Source organism: Vigna unguiculata, chromosome 1, assembly GCF_037176805.1.
Source record: "Vigna unguiculata cultivar grain cowpea cultivar isolate G323 ecotype 2 chromosome 1, ASM3717680v1, whole genome shotgun sequence".
NCBI classification, from domain to species: domain Eukaryota; kingdom Viridiplantae; phylum Streptophyta; class Magnoliopsida; order Fabales; family Fabaceae; genus Vigna; species Vigna unguiculata.
The window spans coordinates 29543886-29560932 of record NC_140792.1 but is presented as its reverse complement, the minus strand read 5'-3'; the positions used below and the strand labels follow the sequence as shown (position 1 = coordinate 29560932).

The following is a 17047-nucleotide window of genomic DNA, read 5'->3' as shown; positions in this document are numbered from 1 at the left end:
GTAACAAATGAATGACAAAAATACACACCAAACCAAATCCTTTTCTTTTAAATAAATGTCAGCCACCAGTATTATTCTGTTGCTAATCAACAATATAGTGTTCAATTGTAATGAATTAAAATGTCCACAAGAATTCAACTCAATTCAACCTTTGGCCCAAGACAACTTGATTTGACATAATCTTAAGTCGACTGGATTTGATCTAGACAAGGACTAGCTTAGTTCAACTCGATTCAAGTTGGGCGAGCCCGACTTGTCTTTCAACCACTTGAATTAATACTATTAATTATTTTATCTCTTCACATTAATTGACTTAGGATTTCCTCCCTCACATTTATTAAATAAATATTTATTTATTCATTTAATTTTCCCTCGACCTTACATCAATTTATGGTGACTTGGCACGACCTTTGTCGTAGACCGACTTGACTGAATCTTTGGTCCGGCCCAAGTCTACTCGACATTAGGTTCTACCAACTTGGCTTGACATTAGATCCGCTCAACTCAACTCAACCTTTGACCCAACCTGACTCGAGTGAACTTTTAACCCATTTGGGTCGACCTCAGCGCAACTTAATTTTGAATTTTTATAAATAAAAAATTTATCCAATCTACATCCAATGCAAATCAAATTAAATAGATCATATTTAAAATCCAAAGATATAAATTTAAATTTAAACATAATACATTTTTGTAAACTTAAAATAATATGAATTTAAACAATTCTAAATTTAATTTAAAAAATGTATACTTTAGAGTAAAGATGTAATAATAGATGTTTCAGACAAAAAGAGGGTTGAAGTTGTTTGTTAGATGGTAAAGGAGTAGAGTTGGTGAAGAGGCTTGAGAAAACTAAGCTTATGATAAAGTTATAAGGAGTTTCATTAAAGTTATGAGTTGTGCTCTAAGTAAGTGTGATGAATTTAAAAGAGTGAAATCAATGAAATGGAATGAGAACAATTTTGAATTGTATGATTTTTTGGGCATGTATTGGTCAGAAGTCATCTTATACTCTGCTAGGTTTACAAACTCACATAGAGTGTCGTAGTCTAGGTGGTGAAAGTTGAAGGATATTCTTATGGCGAGATCAAGGGTAAGACCCTTTGTCTAGCAATGCCATAAGTTAACTTACCTTGTCCAGATGAATTTTATCGGTTTGTTAGGTCAGGTGGAGCCAGAGGCTTTATTACAATCCATTAAGAGGTTTTATGATAGGTGTAAGGCTTCTTATGTCCAAGTCAATGCATAAATCTGGATAATCGAGTCTAACTTATGTTTGTATGTGTTGATGAGATTGCCTTGTGATTTTGGAAATGATGAATCGCTAACTTGAGTGTGATATCTTATTGTGTGGACATTTTATGTATGAAGTTAGATTATGTATGTTTAAAGTTATCTTTAGCTTACCCTCACTTTGTTTGGGCATATCTTCTTTTGCGATGATCACCATTAATTGGTATGAGTAGGAGATGATGCTGGAGTGGATGTACTGCAAGATGTAGTAGAACCTCACATTTTAAATAATAGGATATCAAATCTTTCTTTTGTTTATGTATGATTATTTCTTATAAGATAATTGCGTATACTGTATGTTCAAAATTATGTTAACTTTTTTATATTATAAAACATTTAATGTCTCACTTTAGTGGTTTTATTCAATTCAAATGGAATGTTACATTTTATTGAAATATATATATATATATATATATATATATATATATATATATATATATATATATATATATATATATATATATATTAGGTTTGAAAACTTAAAGTTATAATGATTTGTATATGAATTATACAAGTATCGTAGTGAATGTATATTTTATAGTATATATCTACATTTTCTTTACTAGTATAACCATATTAAAGGAATGTTACATTACACTTCACTTAAATATAGAACTAGCTCACATTTCATGTGTAATGGGTATAACTCTAAAATTTGACACACAGGATTACATTTATTTATTTTAAAAAATCAAATTAATAACATTCAAAATACTAAGACAAAGTCTTAAAAAATCATAAATAGAATAAAAAACTATTAAACTCAAATTTAATTAAGTTATCAAATTACTTGACATGCTTATATTACTACATAAAAAGACATTCTTACTAATAATTTTCATTTAAGTTATTAAGAAAATCATATAATTTATATTATATATTGTGAAAGCTATTATTCACCCAAAATCTATATAAATTTTGTGATATAATTTTTAGTATAATTTTAAATGGGTTCACCTATTAAACCATGTGTAGTATATATAGTTATTAATGAATTTAATAGAAAGAGATAGATTTATATCTAACTGAAAATTATTTAAAGTAACTACAAAAATAACTTTATTTTAAAAATAATCATTTTATATAATTTTATAAAATAATAATTTTAATAAACATGTATATAAGGAGAGAGGGATAGAAATAAAAATGCATATACAAGTAATAAAGAAGGAATGTTTATATAGATAACACTTAAACTTTATGTGTGTGGATTGGGGAGAAAACTTTTCATGGTTTCCAAATTTATATACTATAGATAAATAAATTAGAAGTGCTTTTGGACAATTGTGATAAATATCCCTTAGAGAACACACCACCAATCCCACAAATATAAATAAGATTGCATAAGATGCAATAAAATAATATTTTAGAAAATGTTTAGTTTAATTATATCTCAAGGATTTTTTGATGCACATTCAACTTCATAGTTTTTGTAGAAAATGATTATTACATGAAAAAGTAAACCTTACAAAATCACAAAACTAATCGTGCCGACGTTGATGGGTGAAGAAAGAAAGATAAAAGAAAAAGGAACAATGATAGAAATAGTTTCATATTTTAGCTTGCATGCCAGAGTAATGTGACTTTTTCTTTTAATAAAGTACCCAGCATATTCCCTGTGTATTTAATTTGAACTATTTTGTAAATCTTGTAAAAAAAAGCTATTTTTAGATCAACTTACCAAGAAAATTAATTGTACCCAAAAATTAAAAACTTTCTAAATCAACTTATACTGATTAAGAAATGATTATTTGCTTATTTTTTTCTTATAAAGTTTGAATTTGACTTTTATTTCGAGATAATTTGTTGATACAAAATATATAATTTTATAATATAACCCAGTTGAAATTAATGTTTTTTTTTTCTAACACGAATTGTTTAAATAGTAAGGAGTCTAGTTCCTTTAAACCAGATTTTGAATAGTGAATAAAAAAAAAGTTGATTATTCAGAACAATTGACCTTAGTGTAACCATGGATACAATAGTCTAATTTTACAAGATTTTTGAAATAAAATTTGATTTGACATTAATAGTTGATTTAACTACAATTTTACAATTTTATTAATTAGATATTTATATATGATAAGAGGTAGAGTTTTCTTAGGCACTCATTATTAAGATTAATTGGAATTTATTGAAAACTATTATTTGAGTTTCACTCCAAAAAGCCAGATTACCTAACCCGAAATGTTTAATTTAATTGTCATCAATAAATCCATCTTAAGTTTATATATACTTCAAAAAATCATTATCTTATTTATGTTTTATAATGTCTGTCAATAATACGATCCTTGATTAATATTAATTAATAGTATCATTTTTTATTTTTAAATAATAACATTTGAGATGTAAAATTACCAGGTAGGTTTACAGTGAGACGTAATCATGGTTTAAAATTTTCAACCAATTCTGCTTAATAAAAAATGTTGGGAAAGTGCGTTTGTGGCTTTTATGGCAAGTTCACAAGACTGCACAGTTTTGTAAATTGTGCATCTCTCACGTTTTCACTGGTTGCTAATAGCCACAAACGCGCTTAGATATAAAATGATTTCTCACCCACAAATTCTTCACCATTCAGCATGTAACAAACACAGCACAGAAAGAAAATAAAAAATAATATATTATCTTTCAAAATTAATTTTGTTAATTGATAATTAATAATAAAATTAATTAATAAGAAGAGCGAAGAAAATGTGAATAGAAAAGATAGAGACTCAGATCTGGCTTGAAATCCCTATAAATAAACCCGTAAACCATTGCTTATACCTCGCACTCTGTTCTCGGCTTCAACTTGCTCCATAGAAGCTAAGAAGAAGCCACAGAGAGAACTGGTCTCCTACACTCACTCTCAAGGTACGAGACTCTCTCCCTCTTAAGCCATGCTATGCCATGCCTTCTTATCACACTCTCTGACTCGATTCCCGTGTGCTGTTACTCTGTTCTCTTCTATCAACCACTTCAATTTTGCTTCCTAATTCTCCTCAGATCTGGACATAAACGTAATGCTCTGTTTCATCCAATGTTTGTGCCAGTCCTAGATCTGCCGATATTTCTTCCCCTAATGCCTAGATCTACTGGATCTGAATCCGTTTTGCTATGATTTCTCTCTTTTGTTGTCATTCTGTCCAAATCTGCTACTTCATTGTATGGAACCGTTGTTGTTATACTAAATCGTGAGGTGTTTTCATGCTAGTGTGAACTTCTCTTAAGTTGTCAAACTCATATGTGTGGATGATGTCTATAGGGGATGATAATATTGCTTTATAGTCGTCCATGATACTGTCTTATTGTCAGCTTGTTATGATCTACGAGTGTTGTTGTATGTGTCATTATGGAAATGCTTGTTATGATCTACGAGTGTTGTTGCATGTTGCATGTGTCATTACGGAAAATGCTATAACGCCACACACATATATACACACATACACTATCCATTGTCTTCTGTTATTGACCGAAATTTAGTGTAAATCATAAAATTCTGTTTGTTTTGTTTCTCATATATGAGTTTTGCTTATAATTTTGTGTTTTTCGGCAAATTTTAAGTAAGAACTTTTAATGAAGAGTTTTATAGGCAGTGTGGCTCTGGCACTAGATATGAGAAATTATAGCTATGATCTATGAATATCGCAAAATGTGTTATTATGAATATTAGTGCAATGATCTTTGAGTATTGTTGCACGCTTGTGGTATTGTCGGTTTTGGAGTGGGTAGAAGTAAGAGCTGATTTGGGATTTGATCTGTTCTGACAGAACAATGGCATCTCATATCGTCGGATACCCCCGCATGGGTCCCAAGAGGGAGCTCAAGTTCGCTCTCGAATCTTTCTGGGATGGCAAGAGCAGCGCCGAGGATTTGCAGAAGGTAGCTGTTGATCTCAGGGCATCCATCTGGAAGCAGATGGCTTCTGCTGGGATCAAGTATATCCCCAGCAACACTTTCTCTTACTATGATCAGGTGCTTGATGCCACCGCCACCCTCGGTGCCGTCCCACAAAGGTATGGCTGGACCGGTGGTGAGATTGGTTTTGACACCTACTTCTCCATGGCCAGAGGTAATGCTACCGTGCCTGCTATGGAGATGACCAAGTGGTTTGACACCAACTAGTAAGTGATGATGCCTCCTGATGCCCACTGAAATTGCGACTGTTGTGTTATTATGTTGTGTTGTAATGATCTGATTACTGAACTGTTGTGGTTTTGATCCAGCCACTTTATTGTCCCTGAATTGGGACCTGATGTGAACTTCACCTATTCTTCTCACAAGGCTGTTGAGGAATACAAGGAGGCCAAGGCGGTATGTGTTAAAATATAAGGCCATTTGCGTTATCTATCATAGAGAAGCATTGTCTTTTATGAGATGTTATTTAGATCAGGGTGAAATGTGTGAAATGACTATTATCATCGAATATTTGTTTGTCTTTCAGCTTGGAGTTGATACCATTCCTGTCCTCGTTGGCCCAGTCACATACTTGTTGCTCTCTAAGCCTGCCAAGGGTGTGGAGAAATCCTTTAATCTCCTTTCTCTCCTTCCCAAAGTTCTTGCTGTCTACAAGTAAGTCTTAATTTGTCGGGTGTTATTATTTTCTGTGTATATTCATGCTATTTGTCTAACTTGCTTACATGACTAATAAAACAGGGATGTTATTGCTGACCTTAAGGCAGCTGGTGCTTCATGGATTCAATTTGATGAGCCTACCCTTGTCTTGGACCTTGAGTCTCACAAATTGCAAGCATTTACTGATGCATATGCAGAACTTGCACCTGCTTTGTCTGGTTTGAATGTTCTTATTGCGACCTACTTTGCTGACGTCCCAGCTGAGGCATACAAGGTTCTCACATCCCTGAACGGCGTCACTGCATATGGATTTGATTTAGTCCGTGGAACCAAGACTCTTGATTTGATCAAGGGTGGATTTCCAAGTGGAAAATACCTCTTTGCTGGAGTGGTTGATGGAAGGAACATCTGGGCCAATGACCTTGCTTCTTCTCTCGCTACATTACAGGGTCTTGAAGGCGTTGTGGGCAAAGGTATATATTGGGCATGCATTTCACTGTGAATTTTGAGACGCTTTTACGGTCAATATAGTTGTTTGATATATCTATTGTTTAAACTGTATGCAGATAAGCTTGTTGTGTCTACTTCCTCTTCCCTTCTTCACACTGCTGTTGATCTTGTTAATGAGACCAAGTTGGATGATGAGATCAAGTCATGGCTAGCTTTTGCTGCCCAAAAAATTGTTGAAGTTAACGCATTGGCTAAGGCCTTGTCTGGCAACAAGGATGAGGTAATATTACATGCATTAGAATTACTTAAGAAAATTCTGTGTAATGTGGCGTGCCAGTGGTAGGCCAAATATCTAGCATTCGTCATGATTAATTTTGGAACCACGACAATAAATATTGTTTCATCACACAATTCACTAATATCAAATATCTCATGGTTTCATTTTCAGGCTTTCTTCTCTGCTAATGCTGCAGCTCAGGCTTCAAGAAAGTCCTCTCCAAGAGTGACTAATGAGGCTGTTCAGAAGGCTGTGAGTGATTGTACTCTTTATTAATATGGATATGTTGTAAGATGTATTCTGCTGTTACTCATGGCTTCTAATTTTCTTTCCTCTCAGGCTGCTGCATTGAAGGGTTCAGATCATCGCCGTGCAACAAATGTCAGTGCCAGACTGGATGCTCAACAAAAGAAGCTTAACCTTCCAATCCTTCCAACCACCACCATTGGATCCTTCCCTCAGACTGTAGAGCTGAGGAGGGTACGCCGTGAGTTCAAGGCTAACAAGTGAGATGCTGAGACTGCTGATCTTTGCCTTGTTTTCATTTATAATGTGCCTTTCTTTTATTGACCATCATGCTGTTTTCTTCAGGATCTCCGAGGAAGAATATGTTAAGTCAATCAAGGAGGAAATTCACAAAGTTGTTCAACTTCAAGAAGAGCTTGATATTGATGTTTTGGTTCATGGAGAACCAGAGGTCAGCTCTCGTCTCATAATGTCTATATATTAGACTTGAATGTTTCGATATATCCAGCACCACTTTTTGGTGTTGAGCAACCACTCTTGCTAGATTTTCTTTAATTATTGTCACCTCCAACTAATTGTGAAAGCCATTCATTGCAGAGGAATGATATGGTTGAGTACTTCGGCGAGCAGTTGTCAGGGTTTGCCTTCACTGTTAATGGGTGGGTGCAATCCTATGGATCTCGTTGCGTGAAGCCACCAATCATCTATGGTGATGTGAGCCGCCCAAAGCCAATGACTGTCTTCTGGTCATCTGTAGCTCAGAGCTTTACCAAACGCCCAATGAAGGGAATGCTTACCGGCCCTGTTACCATTCTCAACTGGTCCTTTGTTAGAAACGATCAACCTAGGTATGTATAAAGTCCATACCCTTGTAATATGAGTAGCGAGGCGACAATATTCACCAAATTGTTGTTTCTAATTATAGTTTGTGAATCCATCTGCAGATCTGAAACCACCTATCAGATTGCTTTGGCCATCAAGGACGAAGTAGAAGACCTCGAAAAGGCTGGCATTACTGTCATCCAAATCGATGAAGCTGCTTTGAGAGAGGGTCTGCCACTGAGGAAATCGGAGCAAGCTGATTACTTGGACTGGGCCGTTCATTCCTTCAGAATCACCAATGTTGGCGTCCAGGATACCACTCAGGTACTTTTGGATCACCACAAGTCGTCACCCTGGGTTATTATCATTATTTTTCATCCTATTTTGCATCATGTAATAATCAACTTTTCTTATTGACAGATCCACACTCACATGTGCTACTCCAACTTCAACGACATCATCCACTCCATCATTAACATGGATGCCGACGTTATCACCATTGAGAACTCTCGTTCAGATGAGAAGCTCCTCTCAGTGTTCCGTGAAGGTGTGAAGTATGGTGCTGGAATTGGCCCTGGTGTGTACGACATCCACTCCCCAAGAATACCACCAACTGAGGAAATTGCTGACAGAATCAACAAGATGCTTGCAGTGCTGGAGAAGAACATCTTGTGGGTGAACCCCGACTGTGGGCTCAAGACCCGTAAGTACACAGAGGTGAAACCAGCCCTCACAAACATGGTTGCTGCAGCAAAACTCATCCGCAACGAGCTTGCCAAGTGAATGGTATAAGAAAGTAGAATCTCACAAGTCATTGGTTCTGCTTCATATACACCACCAAAGAGAAATTTTCTATATTGGTTGCTTCAATAACTGTGTGTGGAATATTTTAGATGTTTTAGCATATGCTCTATGAGCAATTGATTCTCCCCCTTCCCGTTTCCCTAATATCTGTTGTATTTCTGCGGCTCTGCCGCAATCCTATCGATATGGAATTTTACCAGTTTTGTGCAAATAACATCCAGTATTTCAAAATGCGGCTTGCTAACTGGTTGGGTAAAACCTTTTGAACCTTATCGGAGTTTTTTTCTATCTTAAAAGGAAAACTCAAAAATATGTTTTTCAAAATAAGATATAGTTCAAAATTGAAACCTAGATGTGCTATGTATTTCACTGTTGGAACAGTGTTCTCGGCAAGTAAAAACCAATCAATGTCAGGTCATGATTCTGCAACTGAGGGCATTTTACCAAGGCATAGTCGTTACATGGAAGGGGAAAAAAGCAGCAATTTTGGTGCTAAGAAAAAATAAAGTGATAAAATAAAGATAAATTGGAAAGGAAGTATGAAATGTGTTATTTTGTTTTGTTCCGATTACAATTGACTAACAATGTTTCGATATGGTGTAGATATAAAGAGTATCAGGTATTCCCCTTGGACCAAGACAACAATATTGAGCACAAGTTGGAGTTCTTACAACTTCTGTTGATTTGCTCCTTAAATTACCGTAACACATTCGATCTCGGAAATCTTGTTAGCCTTGCCTTTACAGCATTAGGCAATGATCTGAAGGCTAACAAGCTTTTCGAGTACGAGTGTCTTAAAGTAGCGTGATTCACTATCATGTATCATGTATGTTATGTTACATCGTGCTCGATGTTACAAGAGTTGCTAATACAGTTCTTTTTCCGATTTCAATTACTTGGGTTAAATCTCGTTTCCATATTTAATTGATTATTTTCTTCTGATATTCCTGGTACTTTAAATTGTAGTTTTCAATTTGTATAAGTTAGACTTGATTCTTTAATGTGTGTTTCAATAATAGAAAATAACATGATATGAATCTCCATTTTGTAAGTTTGAACACTAAAAAATTTAAAGTAAATTCTGAAGGGCTATAAATTAAAAAAAAGAAGGTAAACATGTTAAACTAAAAGTTATAATGTATACAACATTCATCACACACTCACGGACATTAGTCACGTATAATAAACTGTTTGTCAAATTACTTTACAACAAGTACTAATTAATATTTAATATTCTGATTTAGAATAAGAAATATAATTGTTTAATAAATGATAATGAGTTCATCCTAAAATATATGTTTCTTTTAATGAAATAATATATAATAGATGCTCGTTAAACAAAAAGTTCTTCATAATATTCATTAAAGTAACAAAATATAATTAAGAAATAACCAGCTTATACAACATAAACATACATCTTACTTTCTTATAACTAAATTTATTCCATTTTCCTCTTATTTTTATTTACCTTTTCGTCCGATTACATATCACATCTATCACTTTCAAATAAACATTATATGTAAGGGCATGAAAAGGGTTATTTTGAAGGACCAACAATGATGCGAAAGTCTTCATTTAATGTTAGTTTTACAATCATGATAATCATTGTGACGACTATATCAACAGATAAATTTTACAATTGTGAGAGCAAGAAATGACAATATAAACAAAACCAATTGCTATAAAAGATGAAACTAGCTACGATGCTAACTGTGATGATGTTAAGCCGTAAGACAAATTTAAATAAAAGATTGATATAAGACAATAGATTTATACATTTTCTTCTTTATATATTGTTTAATTTTTTTATCTTTATTTGATATAAGAACTAATTTTATTGATTTTTTTATATATATTATTTATCTTTTAACTTTTTTCTTTCTAGTTAATAATTAATGTGAAATTTACATTTACACTTTCGTAAGTGTAATAACATAGATGAATTGAATGGCTTGGTTCTTATAATTTAAAATTAACAATCCAAAGGTTTTTATTTTTAAAATGGAACCAAATCTGATTTGAAGTTGAATTAAAAAATTAATTGAACTCTTTTAATTCAATATTATTTCAAATTTAAAACATAAAAACAAACTAGGTGAAATATTTCTTTAATAGAAATATATTTCACACAATTATATAAATTATTTGTATAATATTTTGTTTTTTATTTCTCTTACATTATTTATTACATGTAAAAATAGAAATTCATGTATGTTGTACTTCATCGTTATTTTTTATCACATTCTTTTACACTGCCATGAGATGTCCTTGCCAAATAGTTATCATTAGTATTCCTTAATTATCTTGCAGAATTAAGAACATCTGAACATTTCAAGTCTTAAAAGTTTACAAATCCTAAGCCTCAGTTTCAAGCTTTGGTACTTTGCACTAAAGTATACTGGGCAAGCTTTAGCATGCTCTGCACTTCTCATTCAAAAATACTTTACAACAACTAATGAAGGCAATGACAGTAAAAATTTTCAAAATCATCCTCTAAAATAACAGTTCCTCTTTACCAAAAAAGCATAAAGTTAAGCTACAAAATTGGGTAGAATCCAAATTTTACTTTCACCTCAAAACTCCTTCCACATTATTAAGGGCTTTTTTTGCTAACTTGAACTTTTGAGTTAGATCTCTATTGGTTTTCACAACGTACTCCTTTATGAAAAATTCAAGGCCTTGCCTAAGACTTTCAAGGTCAGGAATCACTGCTGCACGTGTGAATATGTTCCATACCAAGTTTTCCGGATACTCCAAAATGGCCTCAAACAGAATGCGGAAATGCATGACCCTTCTTGGTGTCAACAAGGTGATATCATTCAGATCCACAGTCTTCAAAACATTAAGGGAGAGAGTGAAAGAGGCAACCATTTCAGCCACAAATTTTGCCAAGTGCATTGACCTCATAAGAGGCATTGACTCCAGCTCCTTAAGCTGATCCCACAGGCAAAACTGAAAAAACATGCATGGTAAAAGAATATGTCAACTCCTATTATGCACGGATACGATACATGTATCGGATATAACATATCTGATACACCGATATGTTTATTATGAAATAGATGCCAAATGGAGAAATTCAATACCTGTAGAGTGAACTTGTGATTTTTGTCATGCTCGCATAACTTGGAAGCCAGCACTGTATAATACTTGTTAAAAACTTTCTCTTGCAAACAACACTCCACAAGAACACGCATGACATCTCTGTCCTGTATATCATCACAAGAAGGAAAAGCCACACAAATTGAAATGACACATTACTAAGCTGAAAAATAAGGACAAAGGAAATAAAAGCTTACCTGTTTGCCTGGTAATTCCAATCTTAGAAGTTTCTCAAATGCATCAATATAGTCTTCCCCACTCATTATTATACAAAAGATTGCCCTTCTGGCATCTGTGTTCATCTTTTGAGCAGCAGCGAGCTGGAGCATTCTCTGGGTTTCAAGAACATCTTTGTCTATTCTGTTGGCAACTTCTTCAACATTAACTGTTGAAGATGCTGCATCTCCGGACAACCACCACTGGCCCTTCTTGTCAGGATCAAGAAGCTTGCTCCATTTAAGCCCTCTAATCAAAATGTCATCAACTCTTAACTGAAACAAAATTTTAATTTTCTCAGATGACCAAGTAAGCTATCCAGAAAAACAACAAAGGATTGTCTAAGCAGAGCACATCCTACATGTAGCTCAGCTTTCCTTTTATTCTTTATAGATTCAATTAAACAATGTGAAACAAAGGGTTTATTTTGTTTTGAAAAAAACAATGGAACATAACAGGTAATATTTGGGAAAAGAAACTTCAACGATAGACAATGCCACAAAACACAAATTAGAGATTGGGACCTTCTGTAACCACTTCTTAATCCGAGTGTGATGTGCAGAGTCCTCATTTGGTTTTCTTTTGTTATTCTTGATGTCACATATGATTTCAAGCATGAAGTCCATCTACAAGAATTACAAAGTAATCAGAGTTGAACTATTTGTAGAAAAAAAAAGTAGTTTTCTTTTCTATTTATGATAAAAGAAAGCATGCTCACTCTTTTACTATTTTTCTTTTGACTGTCATCTCCAGAGGAAGCCTTCAACTTTTTTGATGTATCTTGAACGCTAAGAATGAAATCTTTCATGGCAGCTGGATCATCAACCCTTATTTTCATCCCACAACCTATTCAAACAAATACAATAAAAATAAGTCACAGATGGTTCACTCATTGATCTCTTAAAAGGGAAAAGTGCCCATATCACCAGAAATCATTTCAATATTGGTACGTGCTTTAAATGCTCAAGAATACAATGATCTAGCAGTCTGTTAGAGATGAGGATCACCAAGTAACTTCTATATAAACCTCTACCATTTACATACGTGGAAGCTCTAAGCACACACCAAAAACATGGAAGTAAAAATGATAGAACACTTACATTGTAACAACGCCAAAATGATAGAGACATCTGTCTCAGTTAAACGCTTGCTCAGCATGACCAGAAAGTCATATATCAAATCACTGAAAAGCATCACAAGATATATTTTAAGAAAAATGTGGTTAAAATAAGTTCATATCAAATGATTGACGCAATCCAGTTTACCCACCTAGAACAGACTCCAAATATGCATAAATAGGATAAAAGAAGAGTAAGATTCCGCAAGGAGAGATTGTCTTCTTTATTGTACTCATCCTGGCCAGAAAATATATGAAGATTATAACTTTTGTAATTTCTAAAACACTGAGCAAAAGAAGATCTGGAGAAGAAACAAAAACCGGAAAGGGAAACTAATAAAAAAAAATTACAAAATTGGTTTTTAAATTTTAATTTATTTGTTTGCAATTTATACCTCAAAACATTTAGCAAAGGAAGCCAAAAACTTTGCACTGAAGTCAACACCAACCAAACATGCCATCCCAGCAACAAATGCAGCAAAAGTAGCAGCATACCTTGATAAGAAAAAATGTCAGTTACAATGAACACGACAACATAGAATTGTTCGAAAGCTAGACACCACGAAAAATTACAGGAGTTGGGATTGCCATAGGGGAGAACACAGTATTTAGCGGAGGTTCAAGGAAGAAGAATCTAACATATCCAAATACCACACAATACTTTCTGAATCTCTATGCATTCTTTATAAAAATAACAATGCCTCAACCTCGACACCCAAGATTAATTATTCTAAACTAAAGAGACTCCTGCTCAAGTATTTTCAAACATGTTTTCCCTTCTCATCTGGACAAACAATATCCTTAGCCTCTTCCTTTTCCTGTGTCATTATTTTTGTATTTCTTCACATTTCCTGATTGGAGCATCTGAATATAAGGTTTTATCCTATCATTAAAGATTTAAACTAAATTTGATTGAATATCTTCATTTATTTTCTGACCTTCTCCTATAACCAAAATAGAGACGAAAAAATTGCTCTGAACGTAGAAAGCAAAAATAAAAAATAAAAAAATCACGGATTTAGCAACTGCATTGAGGGAGGTAAGAGTAAAATAGAAAGACAAAAATCCTTACTGTTGATTGCCACGAGGACCACCAGAACATGATGCCAAAACTTCCTCAGTCAAGATCTGTGAACCAATACTACGAGCAACAGTCTGCAAAATATTACATCATAGAAGTTAAGTAACTATCATAGCAGTTCCCATTAGTTAATATGATGCTATATGATTCAATTTAAAGCAACACTAGCGAAAAAGTAGTAGAACATATGATTTTACAATGATCACAAATTTTTGTGTGGGAGAAGATAACCAAGGTTTTTCAGAAATAAAAAAATGTGAAACAAAAGGTCTTGGCACTTTACTTCCAAACTAATTCAAACTTGAAATGGCAAACTAGGTCAAATTTCTTTTATAAGATTAATCATTTCATTGTTAGAAATGGGCACGTATGATACTAAAAGGCATCCTCTTTTAATTTAAAACATGTTAAATGCAAAAATTAATAGGAATAAAAAGGAAAAATAAACTTTTTTTAAGACTTCCCAGAATCATTTACATTCTCTTTCTTAACTCTTCTTTTACCTATTTTAAAACAAAATCATATGATGTTTGTTAAAAGAAATCAAACAAGCATTCATTTCAAGACTACTCTATGCCTATGAGTGACATACCTGAAAGATCAAGGACAATTCCCCAGTAACTGACTCAACATTAGATTCAGAAAGCCTGTTAAGAAGCCCTGAAGAAACAAGTTCAAGTAGAAATTAAAATACTCAATGATAAATAGACAGAAATGCAAAAGTCAAAACAAGCCCCACCTCCCTACCTCGCACACGTCTTCGTATTTGAGTATGCTCTTCAGGCTCATTGCCAGCACGAGCTCTCAAGTGAGGCGCAATATATTTCCCTTTGGCTTTCTTTTCCGGAAGTTCAGCAGGAGTGTTACCCAATTTCCCCTCCATTCCACAAGATTCCAAAGGCTTGGACATCCCAACAGCATCATCCTCTTCATTGTCTTCCTGCTGCTCAATTGATGATTTCCTTTTCTTGTGCTTCTTCCTTGAAGGCACACTGTCTGGAACATCATCCAATTCTACATCTTCACTAGAAGTTTGTACATGCTCTGATACATCATCCATTGCTTCCTGTTTCATTCTTTTCCTTGACAACTTGTCCTTCTTACTTGACAAGCTTTTCTTCAATCTATTCACAGGAAATTCATCAATACCAGGAACCTCCCCCTCTCCCATGAAATCAAAAGAAGAAGACATTCCTTCAAGTAATATGTTAAGCCCATCATCCATTCCCCTCAATTTTCCTTCCTTCACCTTTAGCTTCTTGGAAAGCTTCCTTTCCAGTTCTAGATCCTTTTCAGCAGCTATAGAAACATCCTGCATACCAAGCTCCAACATGCTCTTCCTGGAACCTTTGCTAGAACCCTTCTTCACTTTCCTCATTTTCTTTGCAACAGAACCACCCTTTTCTTCCTCTGCCACTACGTGTTCTTCATCTATCTCATGTTTCTTAGAGTAAGACTCTAACTTCCCAGCTTGTGTTTCCTTGACACTAGGACTAACTGATGTATCAGGTGTGTTTTTAGTTTCCATAGCTGAATTACTGCCATGTTTTTTCGTAGCTCTAGATTTCTATAAAACAACAGATTAAAAATAAAATTCGCATTGTTCTGGTAACAGAACAAGACATAAAACTAAAAATAAAACATGATACTATAGAATTACCCGATGAAGGAGCCAGGACTCGTGTTTTGATGCATTCTTTGCCAAGCGGGATTCTTTCCTTCGTTCTCGACGTGATTTTTCTGCGCTTTGTTTATCTGAGACGTAGTTTGTTCAAAAACACACACAAAAAAATTGAAGTTGCTAAGAATTGAATGGAAAAATGAAAAATTAAAATTTTTGAGAGGTTTTAAGGAATGATGGTTACCCATAGTTTGGTTCGGACGTGAAGTAGAGAAAGGGGTGTTTAGAAGAATGGTGGCGCAGTGGGCGTGTGGCGCCGGTGCGGACGGAGAACGGAGAACAATGACTCTGAGAGAAAGAGATGATTATGGGTGGGTTTGAAATTTGGGCAATAGGTCACTTCATTGGGCCTAGAATTGAAGGTCCAATATGAAATAAGGTTAGGGTGAGTTTCGTCTTTTTAATTTTCTAGATGCACCTTCAAAAGTCATCTTGCATTTTTTTTCTTTTTATATTTTCAAAATTTCTAACTAATATTATCTTTTTCTATTTTGATATTCTTGTCCAAGATAACTAGCGTATTCATAAGCTATTCCGTATGTATATACGTATTTTTTAAATATACGTGATATTATAATAGGTGATGATAATGTATTGTTATTAAGTTAATATATAGCATAAAATAATATTTATTAAAAATAAAGTGAAGTATATAAAAAAAGATAAGAGAATAACTATTGATAAATAAAGAAAAAGATGAGAGTAGAGATAAACGATTTTATACAAAAATTTGTAAAAATAACGGTCAATTTTCAAAAATTTTATAAATAACTATATTTTAAAAGATAAAATCAGTATTTTGAAATGTGGACACAAAAGAGAATTATCTTTATATATTGTTATAGATATTTTTATTTTTCAAAAAACTTATTCTATACCCACAATATCATATTTTTTAATCTTGTGTTCCATAATCCATTAAAAAGTAATTATAAAACATATAATATGAAACAAACAATGTCTTATAAAAGCTTTTGACGAATATAAATGTATTCCATAGTTACTTATTTATTTTTATTAATTAATATTATATTCCATAGTAATTATAAATGTATTCCATATTTTAATATTATGATTTATTTTTATTAATTAATTTTACGAATATAAATGTATTCCATAGTTACTTATTTATTTAACTAGTTTCTATTTTTTTACTTGTTTAAGAAATTGTTTAACTTTATGAAAAAAAATTTTAACAATTTTTAGTATTTTTTGAGATATCATTTTAAGTAATATTTTATATTTTATCTTTGTATATTTACTTACTTATTTTCTCCAAATATCTATTGAATTTTCTTTTTACTCTTTTCTCTTATAGCAGGATTTTATTATGTACTTTTTGGTTCTCGTCTTCCTTTCTTAAAATAATATTTTATTATTTTTTACTTTTTCTAACGTAAGATG

The 17047-nt window shown here is 33.2% G+C and overlaps 2 protein-coding genes across 4 annotated transcripts; one reads left to right on the top strand and one right to left on the bottom strand.

The window, feature by feature from the left end:
• Positions 1-3992: 3992 nt before the first annotated feature.
• On the top strand, positions 3993-8677 carry ATMS1 (Cobalamin-independent synthase family protein). 3 transcript variants are annotated; one of them, XM_028065572.2, is made up of 12 exons: positions 3993-4146; positions 5043-5396; positions 5499-5586; positions 5717-5844; positions 5929-6320; positions 6414-6577; positions 6746-6826; positions 6914-7080; positions 7166-7271; positions 7418-7668; positions 7765-7966; positions 8063-8677. In XM_028065572.2, exons 2-12 carry the CDS (start codon positions 5047-5049, stop codon positions 8423-8425), a joined length of 2292 nt encoding a protein of 763 aa, XP_027921373.1. In that variant the 5' UTR covers positions 3993-4146; positions 5043-5046; the 3' UTR covers positions 8426-8677. The 3 variants fall into 3 exon arrangements, with proteins under 3 accessions (XP_027921373.1, XP_027921455.1, XP_085527191.1); XM_028065654.1 differs by having other exon boundaries at positions 4088-4292; XM_085671065.1 differs by lacking the exon at positions 3993-4146 and having other exon boundaries at positions 5040-5396.
• A 2068-nt stretch (positions 8678-10745) lies between these two features.
• On the bottom strand, positions 10746-15985 carry LOC114163143 (MIF4G domain-containing protein / MA3 domain-containing protein). Its single transcript, XM_028047265.2, has 13 exons — positions 15828-15985; positions 15623-15717; positions 14710-15529; positions 14555-14622; positions 13954-14036; positions 13277-13376; positions 13034-13119; positions 12865-12947; positions 12483-12610; positions 12289-12390; positions 11746-12039; positions 11533-11655; positions 10746-11398 (listed from the first exon to the last, which is right to left on the bottom strand). The coding sequence occupies exons 1-13, from the start codon at positions 15829-15831 to the stop codon at positions 11015-11017; spliced, it is 2370 nt and encodes a 789-aa protein (XP_027903066.1). The 5' UTR covers positions 15832-15985; the 3' UTR covers positions 10746-11014.
• Positions 15986-17047: the final 1062 nt, after the last annotated feature.

What these genes read in the sequence shown, in the direction of transcription:
- LOC114163143 (XM_028047265.2), bottom strand. An exon ending in AATACGAAGACGTGTGCGAG is followed by an intron (nt 14,623 to 14,709) that starts GTAGGGAGGTGG and finishes TTGTTTCTTCAG; the next exon opens with GGCTTCTTAACAGGCTTTCT. An exon ending in TGGAATTACCAGGCAAACAG is followed by an intron (nt 11,656 to 11,745) that starts GTAAGCTTTTAT and finishes GATGATATACAG; the next exon opens with GACAGAGATGTCATGCGTGT.
- ATMS1 (XM_028065572.2), top strand. Translation starts at nt 5,047, where the DNA reads ATGGCATCTCATATCGTCGGATACCCCCGCATGGGTCCCAAGAGGGAG. An exon ending in TGAAGGCGTTGTGGGCAAAG is followed by an intron (nt 6,321 to 6,413) that starts GTATATATTGGG and finishes AACTGTATGCAG; the next exon opens with ATAAGCTTGTTGTGTCTACT. An exon ending in TGTCTGGCAACAAGGATGAG is followed by an intron (nt 6,578 to 6,745) that starts GTAATATTACAT and finishes TTTCATTTTCAG; the next exon opens with GCTTTCTTCTCTGCTAATGC.